This window comes from Quercus lobata, chromosome 9 (assembly GCF_001633185.2).
Source record: "Quercus lobata isolate SW786 chromosome 9, ValleyOak3.0 Primary Assembly, whole genome shotgun sequence".
Taxonomy (NCBI): Eukaryota; Viridiplantae; Streptophyta; class Magnoliopsida; order Fagales; family Fagaceae; genus Quercus; species Quercus lobata.
In genome coordinates this window covers 9654436-9672571 of record NC_044912.1, presented here as the reverse complement: position 1 = coordinate 9672571, position 18136 = coordinate 9654436, and the positions used below count along the sequence as shown (strand labels likewise).

At 43.6% G+C, this 18136-nt stretch overlaps 1 protein-coding gene across 1 annotated transcript; it reads right to left on the bottom strand.

Annotated features, from left to right (window-relative positions):
- Positions 1–1821: 1821 nt before the first annotated feature.
- Positions 1822–17174, bottom strand: LOC115960890 (putative RING-H2 finger protein ATL21A). Its single transcript, XM_031079890.1, has 2 exons — positions 16459–17174; positions 1822–2372 (listed from the first exon to the last, which is right to left on the bottom strand). The coding sequence occupies exons 1-2, from the start codon at positions 17159–17161 to the stop codon at positions 1969–1971; spliced, it is 1107 nt and encodes a 368-aa protein (XP_030935750.1). The 5' UTR covers positions 17162–17174; the 3' UTR covers positions 1822–1968.
- Between the last annotated feature and the right edge of the window lie 962 nt (positions 17175–18136).

The following is an 18136-nucleotide window of genomic DNA, read 5'->3' as shown; positions in this document are numbered from 1 at the left end:
ATAATGGCATAAATACCATTCTATGCTAAAAGATTATACAATAGAACACAATCATGTGATTCTTGGAAACTTCAATGTAACAGCATAAACAATCATCACAATTTTCTAAATATCAAGTATTCTTCGAGACAGTCAAATTGTCAAAACTATCAGTTGATACCCCCGAAGGAAGTAGCATAAGTATATACTTCCCACTCCAACAATGTCATCGTATGGTTCAAAAATAATTTCCCAATCATCTTTGGACCAAATGGCATATCCTACATAAATAAAATTGGAGGATAAGACCATAAGTTCAACCTATATGGCTAGATGGCCCATATTTACCCATAAAAAAATCCAAATGGTAAAAAAAAATTTTAAAACAGTGTCTGATACAAGCAAACAGAAACCAAATAACGCTAAATAACCTTGTAAATATTAAAGAATTTAACAAAGATAATTCTGATTTTTTTATGGACAGCAAAGGAAATGTACACAACCAGATATTAGAAATGGATAATAGAAGAATATGGAATGGATTCAGACATCTGTTGTTCTGCAATCCACATTCCACAATCAACCAGCTACTGCAACCTAAGCCTTTTTTAACTCTTAAATATAAATTAGATTTATGAGAGCTAGAAACCAAGCATTCTATCTTTTCATTATAACAAAGATTCAAAATGCTTAACATTATAATTAATTCCTACCTACTGCTTAAAAATTAGACTGCCAGAGAAGTGAATAAATAGTTTTAACATATATGCAATTCTAGCATCAAGAGAATAAAATAAACAAAATGGTCATTATAAAGTTATTGCCATCCAAAATTGGCCATGACTTTAATTAAGGACCAGTGCTTCACACTGTTCTTCTTTATATACATAATATAAAGATATATACAATAGAGTATTCACATTAGATTTTCAGATGCTTACAAGCATACAATTCACTCATCCTCTGCACCATTTTTCAAATCAAAACCCACTTATCTATCAAAAAATGCCTGACAAACTCTAATGCAAGCTAAAATATGAAACATAACCTTCCAAAACACTGCATACTCTCACATTGATAGGACATTACAAATTCAAAACAGACACCTTGACCTAGTGTACGCCCCAATCAAACCAGACAAAATCCATTCCTGTACCCACCACACTTTTCATCTTGTCTCCACTTTTTTTTTTCAGGCTTTGATAGCCTGGTCTTCTCAAAAATTACTCCGAGTTAACATTAAGGTCAAATTTCTTTCAGACATTTTCTCAGACGCCCCACACACAAATTATCAAACATACGTAAATCAACAGACAGACAGAGAAATAAAAATAACATAAGCAAAACCCGAACAGAAAACCCAAATAATAGTATCGATCAATGTACCCGGTTGTTGTTCTCGACACTAATGACACGCTTGAGACATTCCAAACGCGATCATTGTCCTGTGGTAGAACTTTTTCAGGGTATGCCCTTGAGACAGCAGGCCATGACTTCCACGCTGACAAATGCGCGTGTGTGAGAATTTGAAATTCTTTGGTATCCTAACATCTTAACTAAAATGCTTGCATAGTCCATTTTTTAATGACATGCTCTTTTCTCCATCCGCCATCGCCTTGTGAAGTTTTGCAACCATGAATAGTTTAGTCTAATAACAGGCCCAGTTCCCAGTTGCCTCCAGGGATAATCAGCATTGATTATGGTTATAGAAATTATTATTATTATTACTACTTGAGCTTTAGCAATTTGGAAACTATTGCCGGAAAATATCCTTAAAATGTGTTGATTGGTGCAAACATTATTGGATTTGCAAATACCATTAGAATTTAGTATATGCTCAAATCAAATGACGTGACCATTCAAGAAACAATGGCTCAAACAAGGGAAGAAAAGTAAAGTACAATTTGTAAAAAACATTTGTACAGAGCCTAGAATTGAAAGGGAAAAATAATATATCCCAAAATATCATGAAATATCCACTGGTGGTAATCATTGGGGAGAATTCCGACAAATGGGGCACGTAACATTCAAGCTAAACCATTCATCAATGCATTCAATGTGAAAACAATGCTGGCATTTAGGTATGGTCTTTAGAGTCTCCTTAGACTGGTACTCTGACAAACATATTGGGCAAGTGTTGTCATTGGGCTTGGGTAGGCACCAACTCTCACCAAGAACTATTTTTGGGTATGACTCTGTTGTGGGCCTATCAAGGCCCACCATAATTTTGGGCGGTGGAGCAATTGTAGGATTGAATTCTGGGATTTCAATGTGTCTTCTAGCATTATAGGATTCGATCTTGCCAAAGAGAAAACATAGTAGCCCTAGCAAGCACATACTTCCCGGTACTCCAACACCAACGGTAATGGCATAGCGTTTGCTCCTTGTAAATCCTAAACATACCACATGAATCTTTATTAATGCATCAAGTTATACTTTAAATATCAACTAAACTACAACCCATTCGCATGCACAAAAATATTGAACAATAATGATAATAAAAAAAAAGGAAAAATTCATTTCATATTTAATACTTATTAACTTTACACTAAATATACAGCTACACAGTAAATTAAAATTCATTGAGATAATTGTAAAATTGTGCTACATTACTTTTTGTAAAATATTATAAAAATTATCAATTTTATCATAAAAAGTTTACAAACACATTGGTTTATAAAACCCGTATAATAAAATTTGTATAATCCCTATAACAATTTAAACTTTTCTTTTCCATCATAAAACAATCAATTTTCTTCTCCAAAAAAAAAAAAAAAACTCAATTTGTTGTCAAAATTTGTATTCAACACAACTGTTGAGCACCCAACGGCCCAACCCCCAATATGAAGCAAATGCAAACCCACCCAACATCGGGCAAAAAGCATTGCTTCAAAGACAACTGAATGGACCAGGTTAAATTACAATCAAGCAGAGCCCAATATCAGGTTTGAAAGTGCAGGCCGAATCACCTAGCCCCACATACCAAGATTATTAAAACAAAACTTACCAATCATCAGTGCATCTGAGTCAATTTAGGTTGGCTAGACTTGATTAAAGAAGCAAAAAGATCTCATATAGTGCGTTTTGGGACCCAATTCTAGACGTGGCTCAAGAACTGAGAATTCGTTGCCTAAATCATGCCAATTATATACAAGCCCATCAAATATAATGATGCTTATAAGCTTGGACCAGTAGTGACCCTTTGTGTCTCTATCTGAGTGTGCATAAATGGGTAGTGGCTTATAGGGTATTTCAATATAAAATTAGGTCAATTGTGATATCCTGGATTTTATGGACAAGTTGAGGTTTAACAATAATTCAAAAATTCGAGAACTTAAAGCCAACAATTACAATTTGAATCTTAAAAGAAAGACAATTCAGTTAATAAATTTATGTGTATTTTTCTTTTTTAGTCTTGTATATTTTGATTTTTGAGGTAATTAATGTTGATTATTAAGTTTTCATTACACGTACACATAAATTTCAAAATAAGTTTCAACTTGAATTTAAATAAATTACATAACAAATCCAAATAAGTTTAAAATTGACCAATTTTATTTCAAGATCAATTTATATAGATCAAATCTAAGCCATTTATATTGTTTGCCACACAACCCTTATCTTGATGTCCACATTTATATTTGTCTTGACCCTAACCAAGTGCTATTTCTAGTCTCTGTTTTTTCTTTTCATTTTTTGGCCCCAAGAAAAAACTTTAAAATAAAAATTAACAAAACAGAGCAGTAACCAAAAGCATCCTTAGCCTTACAAGGAGCACCTCTAAATTCAAATCAACAAAATTTTCCTCCAAACCCATTTAAAGAAATTTTCTTCAACTCATTATGTAACGATTCTTTAATTAATTCATATAACTTTTTAATAAATCATGTAACTAAAAATACGTACAAATAATTTTCTCAATCATCTCGTAACAAGTTGAATAAATTTTCCTTCAAACCAATTTTGAAGTAAACGTTTCCCGTTAATAAATGACTAGAATTACAAGGAAGAGTCATTTAGTAAGTTATCAGCATTATCGATGCAATTACAACTATGTCGGCCAACATAGTGTAAAATTATTATGAATAGGGAAAGATCCCAAATATCTATCTGTAAGAACCAAGTACGAGGCCTATGGGCCTTGGATTATTATGGGCTCACAATCTATTTGTAGTGGGCTTGAAGATTTCCTACTATGGGTCGTTCTCGGCAGAGACTCAAAGCAACGCCCAGTTTGATGTTCACTCTTTCACTTTTTTCTCTCCCCAAAAATCCCCTTTCTTCTCCCATCTTTCTTCTATTTATAGCCAAGGTTAGTGGGAAGATCATGATTACAGCCACCGTTTGTGCCATTGAAGGTCCAATATCATTTGATTTAAGTGGATGTTTAGGTGAGAGGGCGGTGCTGCATTTATGATCTTGGAACTTGATTCCATCTGGACCGATAATGCTCGGCAGCACCGTCTCCCGTGCATACCACATTTTCCCGGGAATAACTCATGTACATGACCGGGAACGTTTGACCGAGCCCACCTTGGAACTTAATACCCTACACCTGTTTGTTATTTATGAATCCCCGGGAATGGCGTAGGACGACTGGACCTTTCGGCTGGGCCTGTGGCCAAAGCCAGTACGGGACAAGGCCCAGGGCCTGTATGGGCCTGGGATCACCGCACTGTACAATTGGGGCAGGGCCCGGGGTCTGTATGGGCCTAAGGTCTCGGTGCCGTACAATAGCCCCCCCTTGATTCATACTCGGTCATCGAGAAGAATCAAGGAGCAGCATGGGACCTTTTGACCTCGGGAGTCTTTTAGCCTGGGACTTCTGGCCGTCATTTCTCATTTAATATTCATCTCAAAAGACGCGCCGTTTCGCGGCGCCAGGCGCAGTCGTCATTATTGCCTGACGGTTCGAGAACCGAAGCGACGTGCGGATTGGTTATGCTTGGCGTTCGTTGGACTGCTCGTAGACCGCGCCCATTTAATGCTTGATTCAGACGCTTCTTCTTCCTCCATTCATTTTTCTTTCCTCTATAAATAACCTCCCTCTGAACAGCATCCCATTTTTCCTCTGCCAATCTTTAGAGCTCTTTTTCTCTGCCGACCACATTTCTGTGCGCTTGCTTACCCAGTGTTCTTTTCCTCCTTAGAACCCAAAGTAAGTTTTTCTTCCCCTTCCTTTTCCTTTCAACTTTCATTTCTTTGAGTTTACTTTCGCATTTTTAGGCGTTATAGATGGGTTACTCTTACCTCCTAGAGTCCCCGGCTGCTTTGGCCACCTTTAGGAGTAAATTTAACATTCCCAATGACGTGGATGTGGCCTACTGCCATGAGAGCGATATTGAACTCCACCGAGGGCATGGTATAGCCTTCTTTCCTTTGATGTCCATTCTAGAAGGTGGGGTCAGGTTTCCCGTGGATCCCCTCTTAATAAACACACTCACTTACTACGGGCTGTGCCCGGACCAACTTCCCCCCAACTTTTACCGGGTAGTTAGTTGCGTCAGTAAGTTGAACCACACCTTTAACTTACAGTTAGACCACCATGACATTAACCAAATGTATAGGCTCTGTGGGAGCAAAGCCACCGGTTATTACCTAAAGACAAGGGATGCACGGGTACGGCTGATATCATGCCTACCTGATTCGAACAGGAACTCCGCCAATGAGTTCGTTAGGGTGAGCGGCAATTGGTTTGCCGGGGAGTTTCCTTGCCCCCTTACGCCGCGTGAAGTGGGTTCGTTCCATCCCCTTCATATAACTGCTTTCTTTCGCCTCTCATTTTCTTCCTCTCGGTAAAAAGAATTTTTATGATTAGAGACTAATGCGTCATTTGATCTTTTGCAGACGGCAAAGTGTTTGTGCAGGACCTCAGAGTCGTCCACGCCAAAGACTTAAACTTCGTCCTCCGCTCTGAGATATACGTGCATTGGGACGGGCAACTCCGGGCTTCGCATTTGATCCTCGGTGTGGAGCCGGTTTATTCTACTTGGCAGCCGTTCAAGCAGGCCCTGATAGTTGACAGCCCCCTGCTGTCGTATATAGACGTTCGGTACGTGAACTTTTTACCGCCGAGTCTTACAACCGGGGAAGCGAGGGAATTTGGCCGGCGGGTTACTCGCGCAGACGAGCTAGCCCCTTTGAGAGACGAATCCGCGGAAAAAGCATCCCGGCGTATCAGGGAGTTAGCCCACGAAGCCGTGCAGCAAGGCCAAGCGCAAGAGCAGCCAATCCCCGAGAATCCGGCCGCCGTGAACCAACAACAAGTGATAGAAGCGGCCGCCCTTTTAGCTAGAGCTGCCCGGCCTAAGGGAAAGATGGTATCTAGAAAAGTGCTGTCGGTAGAACGGTTTGTGCCCGGTGCCAGACAATCCAATCAGCCCCCTCCTCCCGAGGGCCGGGGTCAAGTGCCGCAGCCTTCACCCCCACCGCAGGCCGGACGTGCCCGGAAGAAGCAAAAGGTCACCGATCAACCTTCCACTTGCCCGGGCGAGGTCGCTGCCCAGACTCCTCCCCGTCCAACAGGTGGTATTGTTATCCGTGAGCCGCCGACTGAAGCCGGCACGGGGGGCGCGTCCTCCTCCCAAGTGGCTCCTGCGTGGGAGCCGAAGATCCTTCTGGACGGCAAACCATTGCCGTCAACCGCCTGCATTCGGATGTGGGATAAAGGCGAGGGCGGCCGTATTGCCCAATCTTTGGCCGAAGCTCTCCAACTTCCCGAGGATGTGCATGCTTTCGAGGATGGATCCGAGGAGTCCGTAGGGCGCCGGTTAGAGTGGCACGCCATTGCGGTAATTTTTTTTGTCTATCTAGTTCTTCATACAGGTTTCCTTTTGCCTTTTTTCTAACTTTTGTCCTTGCTAGGCTGCTCAAATGGCCCACATTGTGGCTGCTCGGGCACGGGAGCTTGCTGAGGAGAGCGAGCGCGAGAAGGAGGCGCGCGAGGCGGCGGTGAAAACGGCTAAGGAAAAACTGAAGGCCGCCGAGTCTGCTGAGAAAAAGGCTGCAGTTGCCGAGAAGAACCGGTCCCTGGCCGAGAAAAGGTGTGCGGAGCTCCTAACCCAGCAGAATGAGACGGAGCTTAAGCTAGCCCAAGCCATCAGCCTTAACACCTCCAATGCCGAGGAGATAGCTGACCTTAGGGCAGGCTTGGCAGCCGCGGAGCAGAAATGGTATGATGTCGGCTTTGCTGATGCCGAAAACTCTGTAGAGCCGGTGGTTGCTCGGGCTAGGAATATGGGCTTTGAGGCCGGGTGGTTTGCCGCCCTTCAGGCAATGGGTGTTCCTGAGGATTCGCATCTGAGAGACCCCGGCCAAATCCCATTCCCGAGCCCCGCCCCTGCTGCTCAGGGTACCCCGGTGGCGATTGACGAGGAAGAGACAGCCAGTATGAGGGAGCTGGTTGAGCAAATCGATGCTCACGCCGAGCCTGAGGAAATGGAAGTCACCAGTATCCCGACTGTGCAGGAGCTTCTCGGTGAGGCCCCGCCTTTTTCTTTGGCCGGCCAGCAGGAAGTGATACCGCCGAACCAACCTCCCCGCTAATTTTGCTTTTATCTTGCTTGCTCATTTTTATTTTATTAGTTTTACTTGCTCACGTCACCGGGATGCGGTGACCGAACATTTGTTTTATTTTGTTGGTTTTATTTGCCTATGTCACCGGGATGTGGTGACCGAACAATTGCTCTACTTTAATTAGAAGTCCGTTTTCTTTTTCCGTTTGAATTTGTCGAATGAAATTATCTCTGTTCGTGTTTTGCTTGAACCACGCCAGTGCTATGGCGGCTTAATGTAATAGTACCCCCGAGAACCATTTACGCGGCGCTTAGTGTATTTTGAGAGCGCTTTTTGACTTAGTATTTGAAAAAGGGTCGGGTTAGGCTTTGGCTGAACCGGGAATCGAGCCGAGGGTCAGGTTTTCGTACTTAGAGAATTATTTGTAGGTTTCCACCTGCTCGGCGATAGTGATCGAGCCGAGGATCAGGTTTCTATCCTTAGATTATTATTTGTAGGTTTCCGCCTGCTCGGCGATAGTGATCGAACCGAGGGTCAGGCTTCTGTCCTTAGAGACTTATCTGTACGTTTCCACCTGCTCGGCGATAGTGATCGAGCCGAGGATCAGGTTTCTGTCCTTAGATTATTATTTGTAGGTTTCCGCCTGCTCGGCGATAGTGATCGAACCGAGGGTCAGGCTTCTGTCCTTAGAGACTTATCTGTAGGTTTCCACCTGCTCGGCGATAGTGATCGAACCGAGGGTCAGGCTTCTGTCCTTAGAGACTTATCTGTAGGTTTCCACCTGCTCGGCGATAGTGATCGAGCCGAGGATCAGGTTTCTGCCCTTAGATTATTATTTGTAGGTTTCCGCCTGCTCGGCGATAGTGATCGATAGGTTAGATTATTATTTGTAGGTTTCCGCCTGCTCGGCGATAGTGATCGAACCGAGGGTCAGGCTTCTGTCCTTAGAGACTTATCTGTAGGTTTCCACCTGCTCGGCGATAGTGATCGAGCCGAGGATCAGGTTTCTGTCCTTAGATTATTATTTGTAGGTTTCCGCCTGCTCGGCGATAGTGATCGAACCGAGGGTCAGGCTTCTGTCCTTAGAGACTTATCTGTAGGTTTCCATCTGCTCGGCGATAGTGATCGAGCCGAGGATCAGGTTTCTGTCCTTAGATTATTATTTGTAGGTTTCCGCCTGCTCGGTGATAGTGATCGAACCGAGAGTCAGGCTTCTGTCCTTTGAGATTTGATGGTGATTCTTCCGGCGTACGGCTAAGGAATGAAAAATAGCTTATACAAAAGGATTCATCATGCTCTTAATTTCAATGGGATACAAGTAATGGCTTACACCGATGATTATGCGTAGAACTTCTTCAAGTTGTTGGCGTTCCATGGTCGGGGGAGTGGCCTCTCGTCAAGGTCTTCCAAGTAGTAGGCCCCTGCACCCGCAATAGCTGTGACTCTGTATGGTCCTTCCCAACTCTGAGCGAGCTTCCCTGCAGTCAAGTCCCGCATGTTTCCCACTACCCTTCTTAATACTAGTTCCCCGGCAATGAACTCCCTGCTCTTTACATTTCGGTTGTACCTCTGGGCCAGCTTCTGTTGATACTCGGCAAGACGTATGGTCGCAGCCTCCCTGCATTCTTCTAGCCAATCCAAACGCTCCATCATCAGGTCGGCGTTCTGTACGGGGTCAAACCCGGCGACCCGTGCACTGCATAAGCTCACCTCGGTTGGTATGACTGCTTCCGAGCCGTATGTCAGGGAGAACGGGGTTTCACCCGTGGATCTCCTAGGGGTCGTGCGGTACGCCCATAATACACTGGGTAGCTCTTCCGCCCATCTTCCCTTTGCTCCGTCCAACCTTCTTTTGAGCCCGTTCAAGATAGTCTTGTTTACCGCTTCAGCTTGGCCGTTGCTTTGTGGGTATGCCGGGGTTGAATACTTGTTTTTGATGCCAAGCTTACTACAAAAGCTCCGGAAAGCATTGCTGTCGAACTGCAGCCCATTGTCTGATACCAGCGAATTCGGCACCCCAAACCGTGTAACTATGTTTTTCATACAAATTTTTTCACGTCGGAATCCCGGATATTAGCCAAGGCCTCTGCTTCAGCCCACTTTGTGAAGTAATCTACAGCCACCAATACAAAACGGCGGTTCCCCGTTTCCCGGGGGAAAGGCCCAAGGATGTCAAGCCCCCATTGTGCAAATGGCCACGGGCTGCTGACAGGATTTAGCTGTCCTGCAGGTTGATGGATCATTGGGGCGTGCTTTTGACATTGTTCGCAACTTCGTACGTATTCGGCGGCATCCTTCTGCATCTGTGGCCACCAAAACCCCTGTGTCATTGCTCGGTGTGCCAAAGATCGTCCCCCGGCATGCCCGCCGCACACTCCCTCATGCAGCTCGGTCAGGAGCTCTTTGACCCTGTCTGGATGTAGGCATAAGAGGTAAGGGCCTGCAAAGGATCTTCGGTACAATTTTCGGTCTGAAGACAGCCAGTATCTGGGAGCCATTCGCCGAATCTTGTTGGCCTCGGCCTCATTCTCCGGAACTTTATCCTCGGCAAGGAAGTCTATGATCGGGCTCATCCAACTTGGACCAGCTACTGCCACCTGCGCAATCTCTACTCCGGCTTGGTCGGGAACATTCTTCACCTGGATGCTTGGCTCCTTTACAAGTTCTACCGTGATGAGCCTTGGCGTATCCTCGGTAGCCGATGAGGCTAACGTGGCAAGAGAGTCAGCGTGCTTGTTTTGTGACCGGGCTACCTGGGATATCTTTACCGTTCCAAACTGACTGATAATCTGCTTTGCCGCGCCGAGATAAGCTTTCATTCTGGGGTCCCGAGCTTCGAAGTCCCCAGTGATCTGATAAACCACCAGTCGAGAATCAGAGTAGATCTCTATGTCCTTTGCGCCCAGATGTAATACTGCCCTCAATCCGGCCAACATGGCTTCGTATTCGGCTTCGTTGTTCGAGGCTTTGAACCCCAGTCTGAGGGAGTGTTCCAGTCGTATACCCTCCGGGGTGACAATGACAATACCAGCCCCGGCCCCCATAGCATTCGATGCACCGTCCACAAATAACCTCCATGGGCGAATCTCCGTACTACAGATTATTTTGCCTTCATCCTTGGGTGTAAACTCTGCGATGAAGTCAGCCAGAACCTGTCCCTTCACCGAGCTTCTAGGCCGGTATCTTATGTCAAACGATCCCAACCGAGTCCCCCACTTGGCAATCCGCCCTGTGAAGTCTGATCTCTTCAATAGTGACTGCAATGGATACTCGGTGAGGACGAACACTGTGTGTGCCTGGAAGTAATGTGGCAACTTTCTCGTGGCGTGCACCAGAGCCAAAACTAACTTCTCGAGAGGCAGGTACCTTGTCTCGGCATCGACCAAGGTTTTGCTCACGTAATACACCGGCATCTGCACTCCCCGGTCCCTCAGCAACACAGCACTTACCGCATGGTCGGTGACAGCGAGGTACATAAACAGATCCTCTCCGGGATCCGGGGCCGTCAACCTCGGCGCATTTGCCAAATATTCCTTTAGCCCTCGAAAGGCTTCATCGCAGCTCTCGTCCCATAGAAACCCCTTCCACTTTTTCAGAAGCTGATAAAAAGGCCGGCAACGGTCGGCAGACTTGGAGATGAATCTGTTCAGGGCCGCTAGCATTCCAGTGAGCACTTGCACCTCTTTGGGATTGCTTGGTGGTTTGAGGCGGTTCACGGCTTCTATCTGGTCGGGGTTGGCTTCTATACCCCGAGTAGAGATCAGATACCCCAGGAACTTACCAGCCCCCACTCCGAAAGTGCACTTTTCGGCATTCAAGCGCAATTTATACCGACGTAGTATCTCAAACACTCCCCGGAGATCTTCGGTGTGCTGCGACTCAATTCTGCTTTTCACCACCATATCATCGATATAAACTTCAACCGTGCATCCAATTTTTTCTCGGAACATTCTCGTCATCATTCTCTGATACGTAGCCCCGGCGTTCTTTAGTCCGAACGGCATGACCTCGTAGTGATAATTCGCATTCGGGGAGATAAATGCAGTCTTTTCTCGGTCTTCGGGTGCCAAGGCAATTTGGTGGTAGCCCTGGAAGGCATCCAGGAAGCTCATCCTCGGATGCCCGTACGTTGCATCTACTAGCTGGTCAATCTTGGGCATCGGGAATGGGTCCTTGGGACATGCTTTGTTCAAGTCTGTGAAATCCACACAAACTCTCCATTTCCCGTTCTTCTTCTTTACCACGACAGTGTTTGCCAACCACTTCGGGAAGAATATCTCCTTTATGGCTCCGGCATCCTTCAGCCGCTGTACCTCCAGGTTTACTGCCTCGACGTGTTCCCTCGACGCTCTTCTCGGTTTCTGCTTCTTTGGGGGGAATAACGGATCCACGTTGAGTCTGTGGACAATGAACTCGGGATCTACGCCGGGCACTTCATACGGGCTCCACGCAAAAACGTCCACGTTTTGCAATAAGAACAGCAACATATCTACCCTTTCCCGGTCGTTCATGCTTGTACCTATCTGGAAATACTTGTCAGCATCTGGGAGAATCCTTACCTTCAGCACCTCCTCGGCAACGTCCGCCCCAGCTTCCCCCTGGGGTTTCTGTAATTGCTATGAATTTTCTTTCTCGTTCTCCTCAGTTCGACCGAGCTGTTCGTTCTCCCACCGGACCGCGGCGACTAGGCACTGCCTTGCCACCTGCTGATTCCCCCTTACCACGGCAACTCCATTCTCGGTTGGAAATTTCATTTTTACGTGAAGGGTGGACGGGACAGCCCCCATTGCGTGAATCCACGGCCTTCCCAGGATTGCGGTGTATGGTGCGAATGATCGGACCACTATAAATGTAACTATAACTGTCTTGCTTTCCATGTTCACTGGGAGAGAGATCTGCCCCTCGGGAATTACAACCCTCCCATCAAACGAGACCAACGGCGTGTCATACTTCGCCAAATCCTGGGTCTTTAACCCTAGCCCTTCAAAGAGATCCGGGTACATGACGTCGGCTCCGCTTCCTTGATCAATCATCACCCTCTTCACCAGGAATCCGCCTATCCGGGCTGTCACCACCAAAGCATCGTCGTGGGGTTGGACCGTCCCCTCGAAATCATTTTCTCCGAACGAGATGGTCGGCCGTCCACCTTTTTTCTTCTTTTTGGATGATTCTCCTTCCGCGCAGGCTACTGTCAGTATCCTTTTAGCCGCTGCTGCCCTTCTTGGTGCGGCATGGATGACTTCGATTACCCCCAGGGGTGGTGGAAGGGGATTCCTTTTCTGTTGGGATCCCTGCCCGGTTTCTCGGTTAACGGAATCTGTTACAAACTCTTTTAAGTACCCGGCCCTTGCTAGCTGTCCGAGATGATCTTTTAATACCCGGCACTGTTCAGTCGTGTGCCCCTTGTCTCTGTGATAGGTGCAGTATAAGTTTTGGTTCCTCCGAGATGGGTCGCCCCCCATTTTGTTCGGCCACCTGAAGAATGGCTCGTCTTTGATCCGTTCCAGGATCTTGTGAACTGGCTCTTTAAACACCACATTGACCCCGTCGATCTGCCCCTCTGGTCCCTGCATTCTGAAGTCTCGTTTCGGTTTTGCCGGCAAAACGTTTTGCCGAGATCTCCCCACTAACGGAGCTTTCCCCCTGCTTTGCAACCGGTCATCTTCCAGGCGTTTGTACTCCTCTATGCGTCTCATCAGTTGCCTCATGTCCTCGGGGGGTCTTCTCGTCAGTGACTCCCGTAATTCAGAATCCTCAGGGAGCCCCATTCTGAAGGTGCTTGCCGCAATTTTCTCATTTCCTCCACCAATCTCGTTATAGAGTTCCCAGTATCGGCTGGCATAACTCCGAAGGGTTTCCCCAATCCTCATCTTCATGGAAAGTAGTGCGTCAACCGGCTGTTGCACCCGGCTACATGTCACGAACCTGCTGCCGAATTCCTGAATCAGCTCGGCAAAGCTGTGTATGGAGCCCTTCCGCAAACCATTGAACCATCTTAGTGCCGTGGAACCGAGACTAGAGGGAAAAACCTTACACATTAATGCATCGTTGTGCGCATGCAAAGACATCATGTGGATGTAATGGCTAACATGCTCCACAGGGTCTGTCCTTCCCTCATACGAATTGAATGGTGGTCGTGTGAATCTGCTCGGCATAGGGGCCCGTTCAATTTCATCGGAAAACGGTGACCGGGCAGCCATCCGTAGAGCCCGGCTCATTGCGTCCATGGAGGCATTGTGGTGTAGACGTTCTTCCGGTGATTCTGATCCTTGGTGATCATAACCGTGCGACCGTGAGCGGTTCCGTCGATTGCGTGGTTCCCGTGATTGCCGTTGCGACTCTTGGGAGCGCGACCGGTCTCGGGACCGATGCGTATTAGACCGGCTGGAGGCCTCACCCTGGCTTCTCCTTTGCTGGGAGTTGCGATTCCTTTCATCTCGCCGAACCCTTGCTTCCAGCTCTAGGTCCATTACCAGTCTGCGTAACCGTTCCAGCTCTCGGTCCCTTTCGTCATGCCGCCGATGCGCCGAGACGTCCGAAACCGTCCAGTGTGTCTGAGCCGATCCTTCTCCTTGTCCGGACCCTTCCTCCCTTCTTGAGTGCTCCCTATCTTCCCGCCTTTTTTGCCTTCTCTCCCTCCATGTTGACCCCCGAGAAGATCCCATGGAGCCGCTTGGTGCACGCTCCTCAGACATCCTCGTCGTTTGAGTCCCAGTCGAACTACAGCTTTGTAGGAGAGCCCCACGGTGGGCGCCAATTGTAAGAACCAAGTACGAGGCCTATGGGCCTTGGATTATTATGGGCTCACAATCTATTTGTAGTGGGCTTGAAGATTTCCTACTATGGGTCGTTCTCGGCAGAGACTCAAAGCAACGCCCAGTTTGATGTTCACTCTTTCACTTTTTTCTCTCCCCAAAAATCCCCTTTCTTCTCCCATCTTTCTTCTATTTATAGCCAAGGTTAGTGGGAAGATCATGATTACAGCCACCGTTTGTGCCATTGAAGGTCCAATATCATTTGATTTAAGTGGATGTTTAGGTGAGAGGGCGGTGCTGCATTTATGATCTTGGAACTTGATTCCATCTGGACCGATAATGCTCGGCAGCACCGTCTCCCGTACATACCACATTTTTCCGGGAATGACTCATGTTCATGACCGGGAACGTTTGACCGAGCCCACCTTGGAACTTAATACCCTACACCTGTTTGTTATTTATGAATCCCCGGGAATGGCGTAGGACGACTGGACCTTTCGGCTGGGCCTGTGGCCAAAGCCAGTACGGGACAAGGCCCAGGGCCTGTATGGGCCTGGGATCACCGCACTGTACAATTGGGCAGGGCCCGGGGTCCGTATGGGCCTAGGGTCTCGGTGCCGTACACTATCCATAATAATTGATTTCTCAAGAGGGGTCTAGAAGACTAGAATGGCTATTCTTTGTCTTCTTACTATGGACTTTTTTTTCTTTTTCTTTTTCTTTTTTTCTAGAAATAAAGAAAGAGGTGCAACACGAGGAGAAGGTACAATGAGGCGTTGAAAAAATTCCAAATCCCATAAGCCATAGTGCTAGGTATTTGAAAGTGAAACAAATAAAAAGCTATGATTGCAATGTGGAAAGCGTTGAGAGAACTTAAAATAAGTAGCAATTCACAACTTTTATTGCTCCAAAATTTTGGAGTGCATAATACTTCGTCAACTCTTATCTTGAAACTTACCAATTCACTAGCTTTATTTAAAAACCAAAATGTTAACCACATGCAATATAGGTACCACAAAATTGGATTAAGGTAAGTCACATTTTATATAAATTAACTCTGCAATCATTCATTCATCTTCTTTTATTATCGACTAATATTATTCTTTAAGTTTTAAGTATTATTACTAACAAAATTGCCACATGCAGCAGGACTTTGACATTTTAAAATGATAAAATCAGATTAAAAATAACAGATTAAGCTTATTATAACAATTATATCATCTGTACATCCATTAGCGATTTAATTTATAAACTAATTAGTTTCATATCAGTTTAGATCCATGAAATCTGCCTTAATCTAAATGTTTTCATATAACTACTAATTAGTTAGAGAAGTATATCTGGTTTTTTTTTTTTTTTTTTTTGAGAAAAAGTATTTTTGGTTCTATCACTTGGTGAGCTGGTGAGACCATACAATTTTTTTTTTTTTTTTTTTTATAGCAAAGTTTCGCATAATTGAAAAGTGCATAATATGATTACTTTTTTTTTTTTTAGTAAGCATAATATTATGGACAAAATTTAGCTATAAAATTAGTTATAATTTTAGACTACAACCTTATTCAATATCTTGTTATTGGAAATGAATTTTGACAAATCCACCGTTGGATTATATCTAATGCTTATATCCTCCATACTTAAAAAATTTTAAGAAAATTAAAGATCAATAACTATGTCATCAATAAATTGTTTAAATGCAAGTCTATGTAAATTAAAATTATGCATAAAATATAAGTTTATAGATTATATAGTAAATAATATCCAATTGCCACAAAATTTGATATGTGTATTAAGAGTATAAAGAATATGCAATTTAACGGTTAGATTTTCAAAGTATATAGTAGTGTTTATTTTATTGAGTAAGGATGTAGCTATAACTAATAATTAAACTGTACTAATATTATTACTTATCTAAAAAAAAATTGCATGATATTTATTAAGTATCTATAATATATCCTCTTTCAACATCAAAAATCACTTGCTTTTGGATATAAGATATAGCTAATATGTAATCCTTATCCAAGTAATAAATTAACCCTTTGATTTTCTGAAAAGCATTAGTATGCTAACGGTCTAAATTAAACTAATTTAAATTGTGAATATTTTCTCTAAAAAATTAAATTAAATTGCTAAAATAACAAACATAATAGAACATTTGGATTTCCTCAACAACAAAAAAATAGAACATTTGGAGGACCAAGTAGAAACTTACCGGACTGATGAGGAACATTAGAGCACACAATTTCCTGGCTTGAATTGGTTTTGAACCCACACTGCCCTCCTCGTGACTCACACTTTCCACAACCAGAAGGTTCATCCCAAGTTAGCCAGAGATCATCATTAAGGTCTGAGGATAATATTTGCTCATAAAATGGCCACTGAACTGGAACCGAAACATTTGTAATGAACTTACAAGCTGATAACAAAAGTGCAGCAACTCTTCTAGACGAGGTAGCAAATATTGTGTGATTTGAATCGCTAAGACAAATAATAGGTGTTAATTGATCTTTCAATAAACCAGAGGAGCAGTTAAAGAATGAAAATTCTTGATGATATACACCCTTAAAGGGAGAACCAGAGAGATTAAGCGAAAGAAGCTGTTTAGGGAGGCAGTTATTTGGATCATTGATCCATATTTGCTGTGTGGTATAGTCTATCCCTTGGACAATGAATTGTCCTGAATAAGGCAGGTTCAGAAGCACTGTTTGGGTTGCATTATTGCAGGATAAATCAAAACCCGGATAGCCACATGACTCCGGCTGACGGCTTTGTATCCGGAATGGGAAGTGAATTCCCGGGCTGTTGGGGCTGCAAACGGAGTTTTTGCATGACTCTGTGCTGGTTGCAAGGTATGAGAAGGAGAAGAAGAAGAAGGAGAAGAAGAGGATGGAGGAAGTGACTTTGAGAATGTTCATTTGGTGTTAGGATATTTTGATGTTTGGATGCAAAGCTATTCTACTCAAGCAATATAAATACTACATATAGTTATTGTTGGAAAAATAACAGTAAATAAGAAATTTGACGTTTTTTTTTATGTTTATTTGAAGATGTTATTAAAAGTAGTTAAAATTTTGAGTCCCATCTAGGAAATAAAAGAGATAATATATGGGTTTATATACTCATGTTGGACATTGGATTGTGCTAATAATATTTTATTATTTTAATTTTTCATTGTCCCTCATTCATAAAAACTTTTTCTAGAAAAAACTCTCTAAGTGGGAATATTTTGTACATCACCACAGTGATTGTATGAGAGGCGAAATCTACTTTAGGAAGATTGTGTCAAATACAAGATCTGACCTGAATCTTTCATCCTTCACACATTTGATCTGTGAGTTTTTAATTATTTGTAGATTTTTTTTATATATACTGTATCTATTTATTATTTTGCCTATCACATTTATTTATATTATTGCTTATAATTAGATCTATGTATTGTTCTTTTTGCTTAATTACAAAAAGTAAATCGTTGAATTATAACCAAAAATCTTAAAGCAGAATTTATTTTCTTAATTTATTTTAGTGACTGTGAAAAGTTTTGTAAATAACGTGCCCAATTACACTGCTATGTTACAGTCTGTGTCAACCGATGTAAGTGGCGTGCTAACGTTGATGATGGTTATGGCTATTGCGTCGGTAAGATTCCTATTACAGTTGTAGAGTTGTAATTGGATTTCAGTGTATAACAGTTGTAGTATTGTGATTGGGTTTTATTGTGTGAAATTCTTTGATTGCCAGATACGTGTACCGTAGTAACAATATTGCAGAAGTACAGTTACATACTGTGCAAACACTTTCTGCAAAGGTGGCTTATATATATGTTTATATATAATTGTTATATTTGGAGTTTAGCCGATTGAATTATAATTATTTAATTATTATAATTGCTT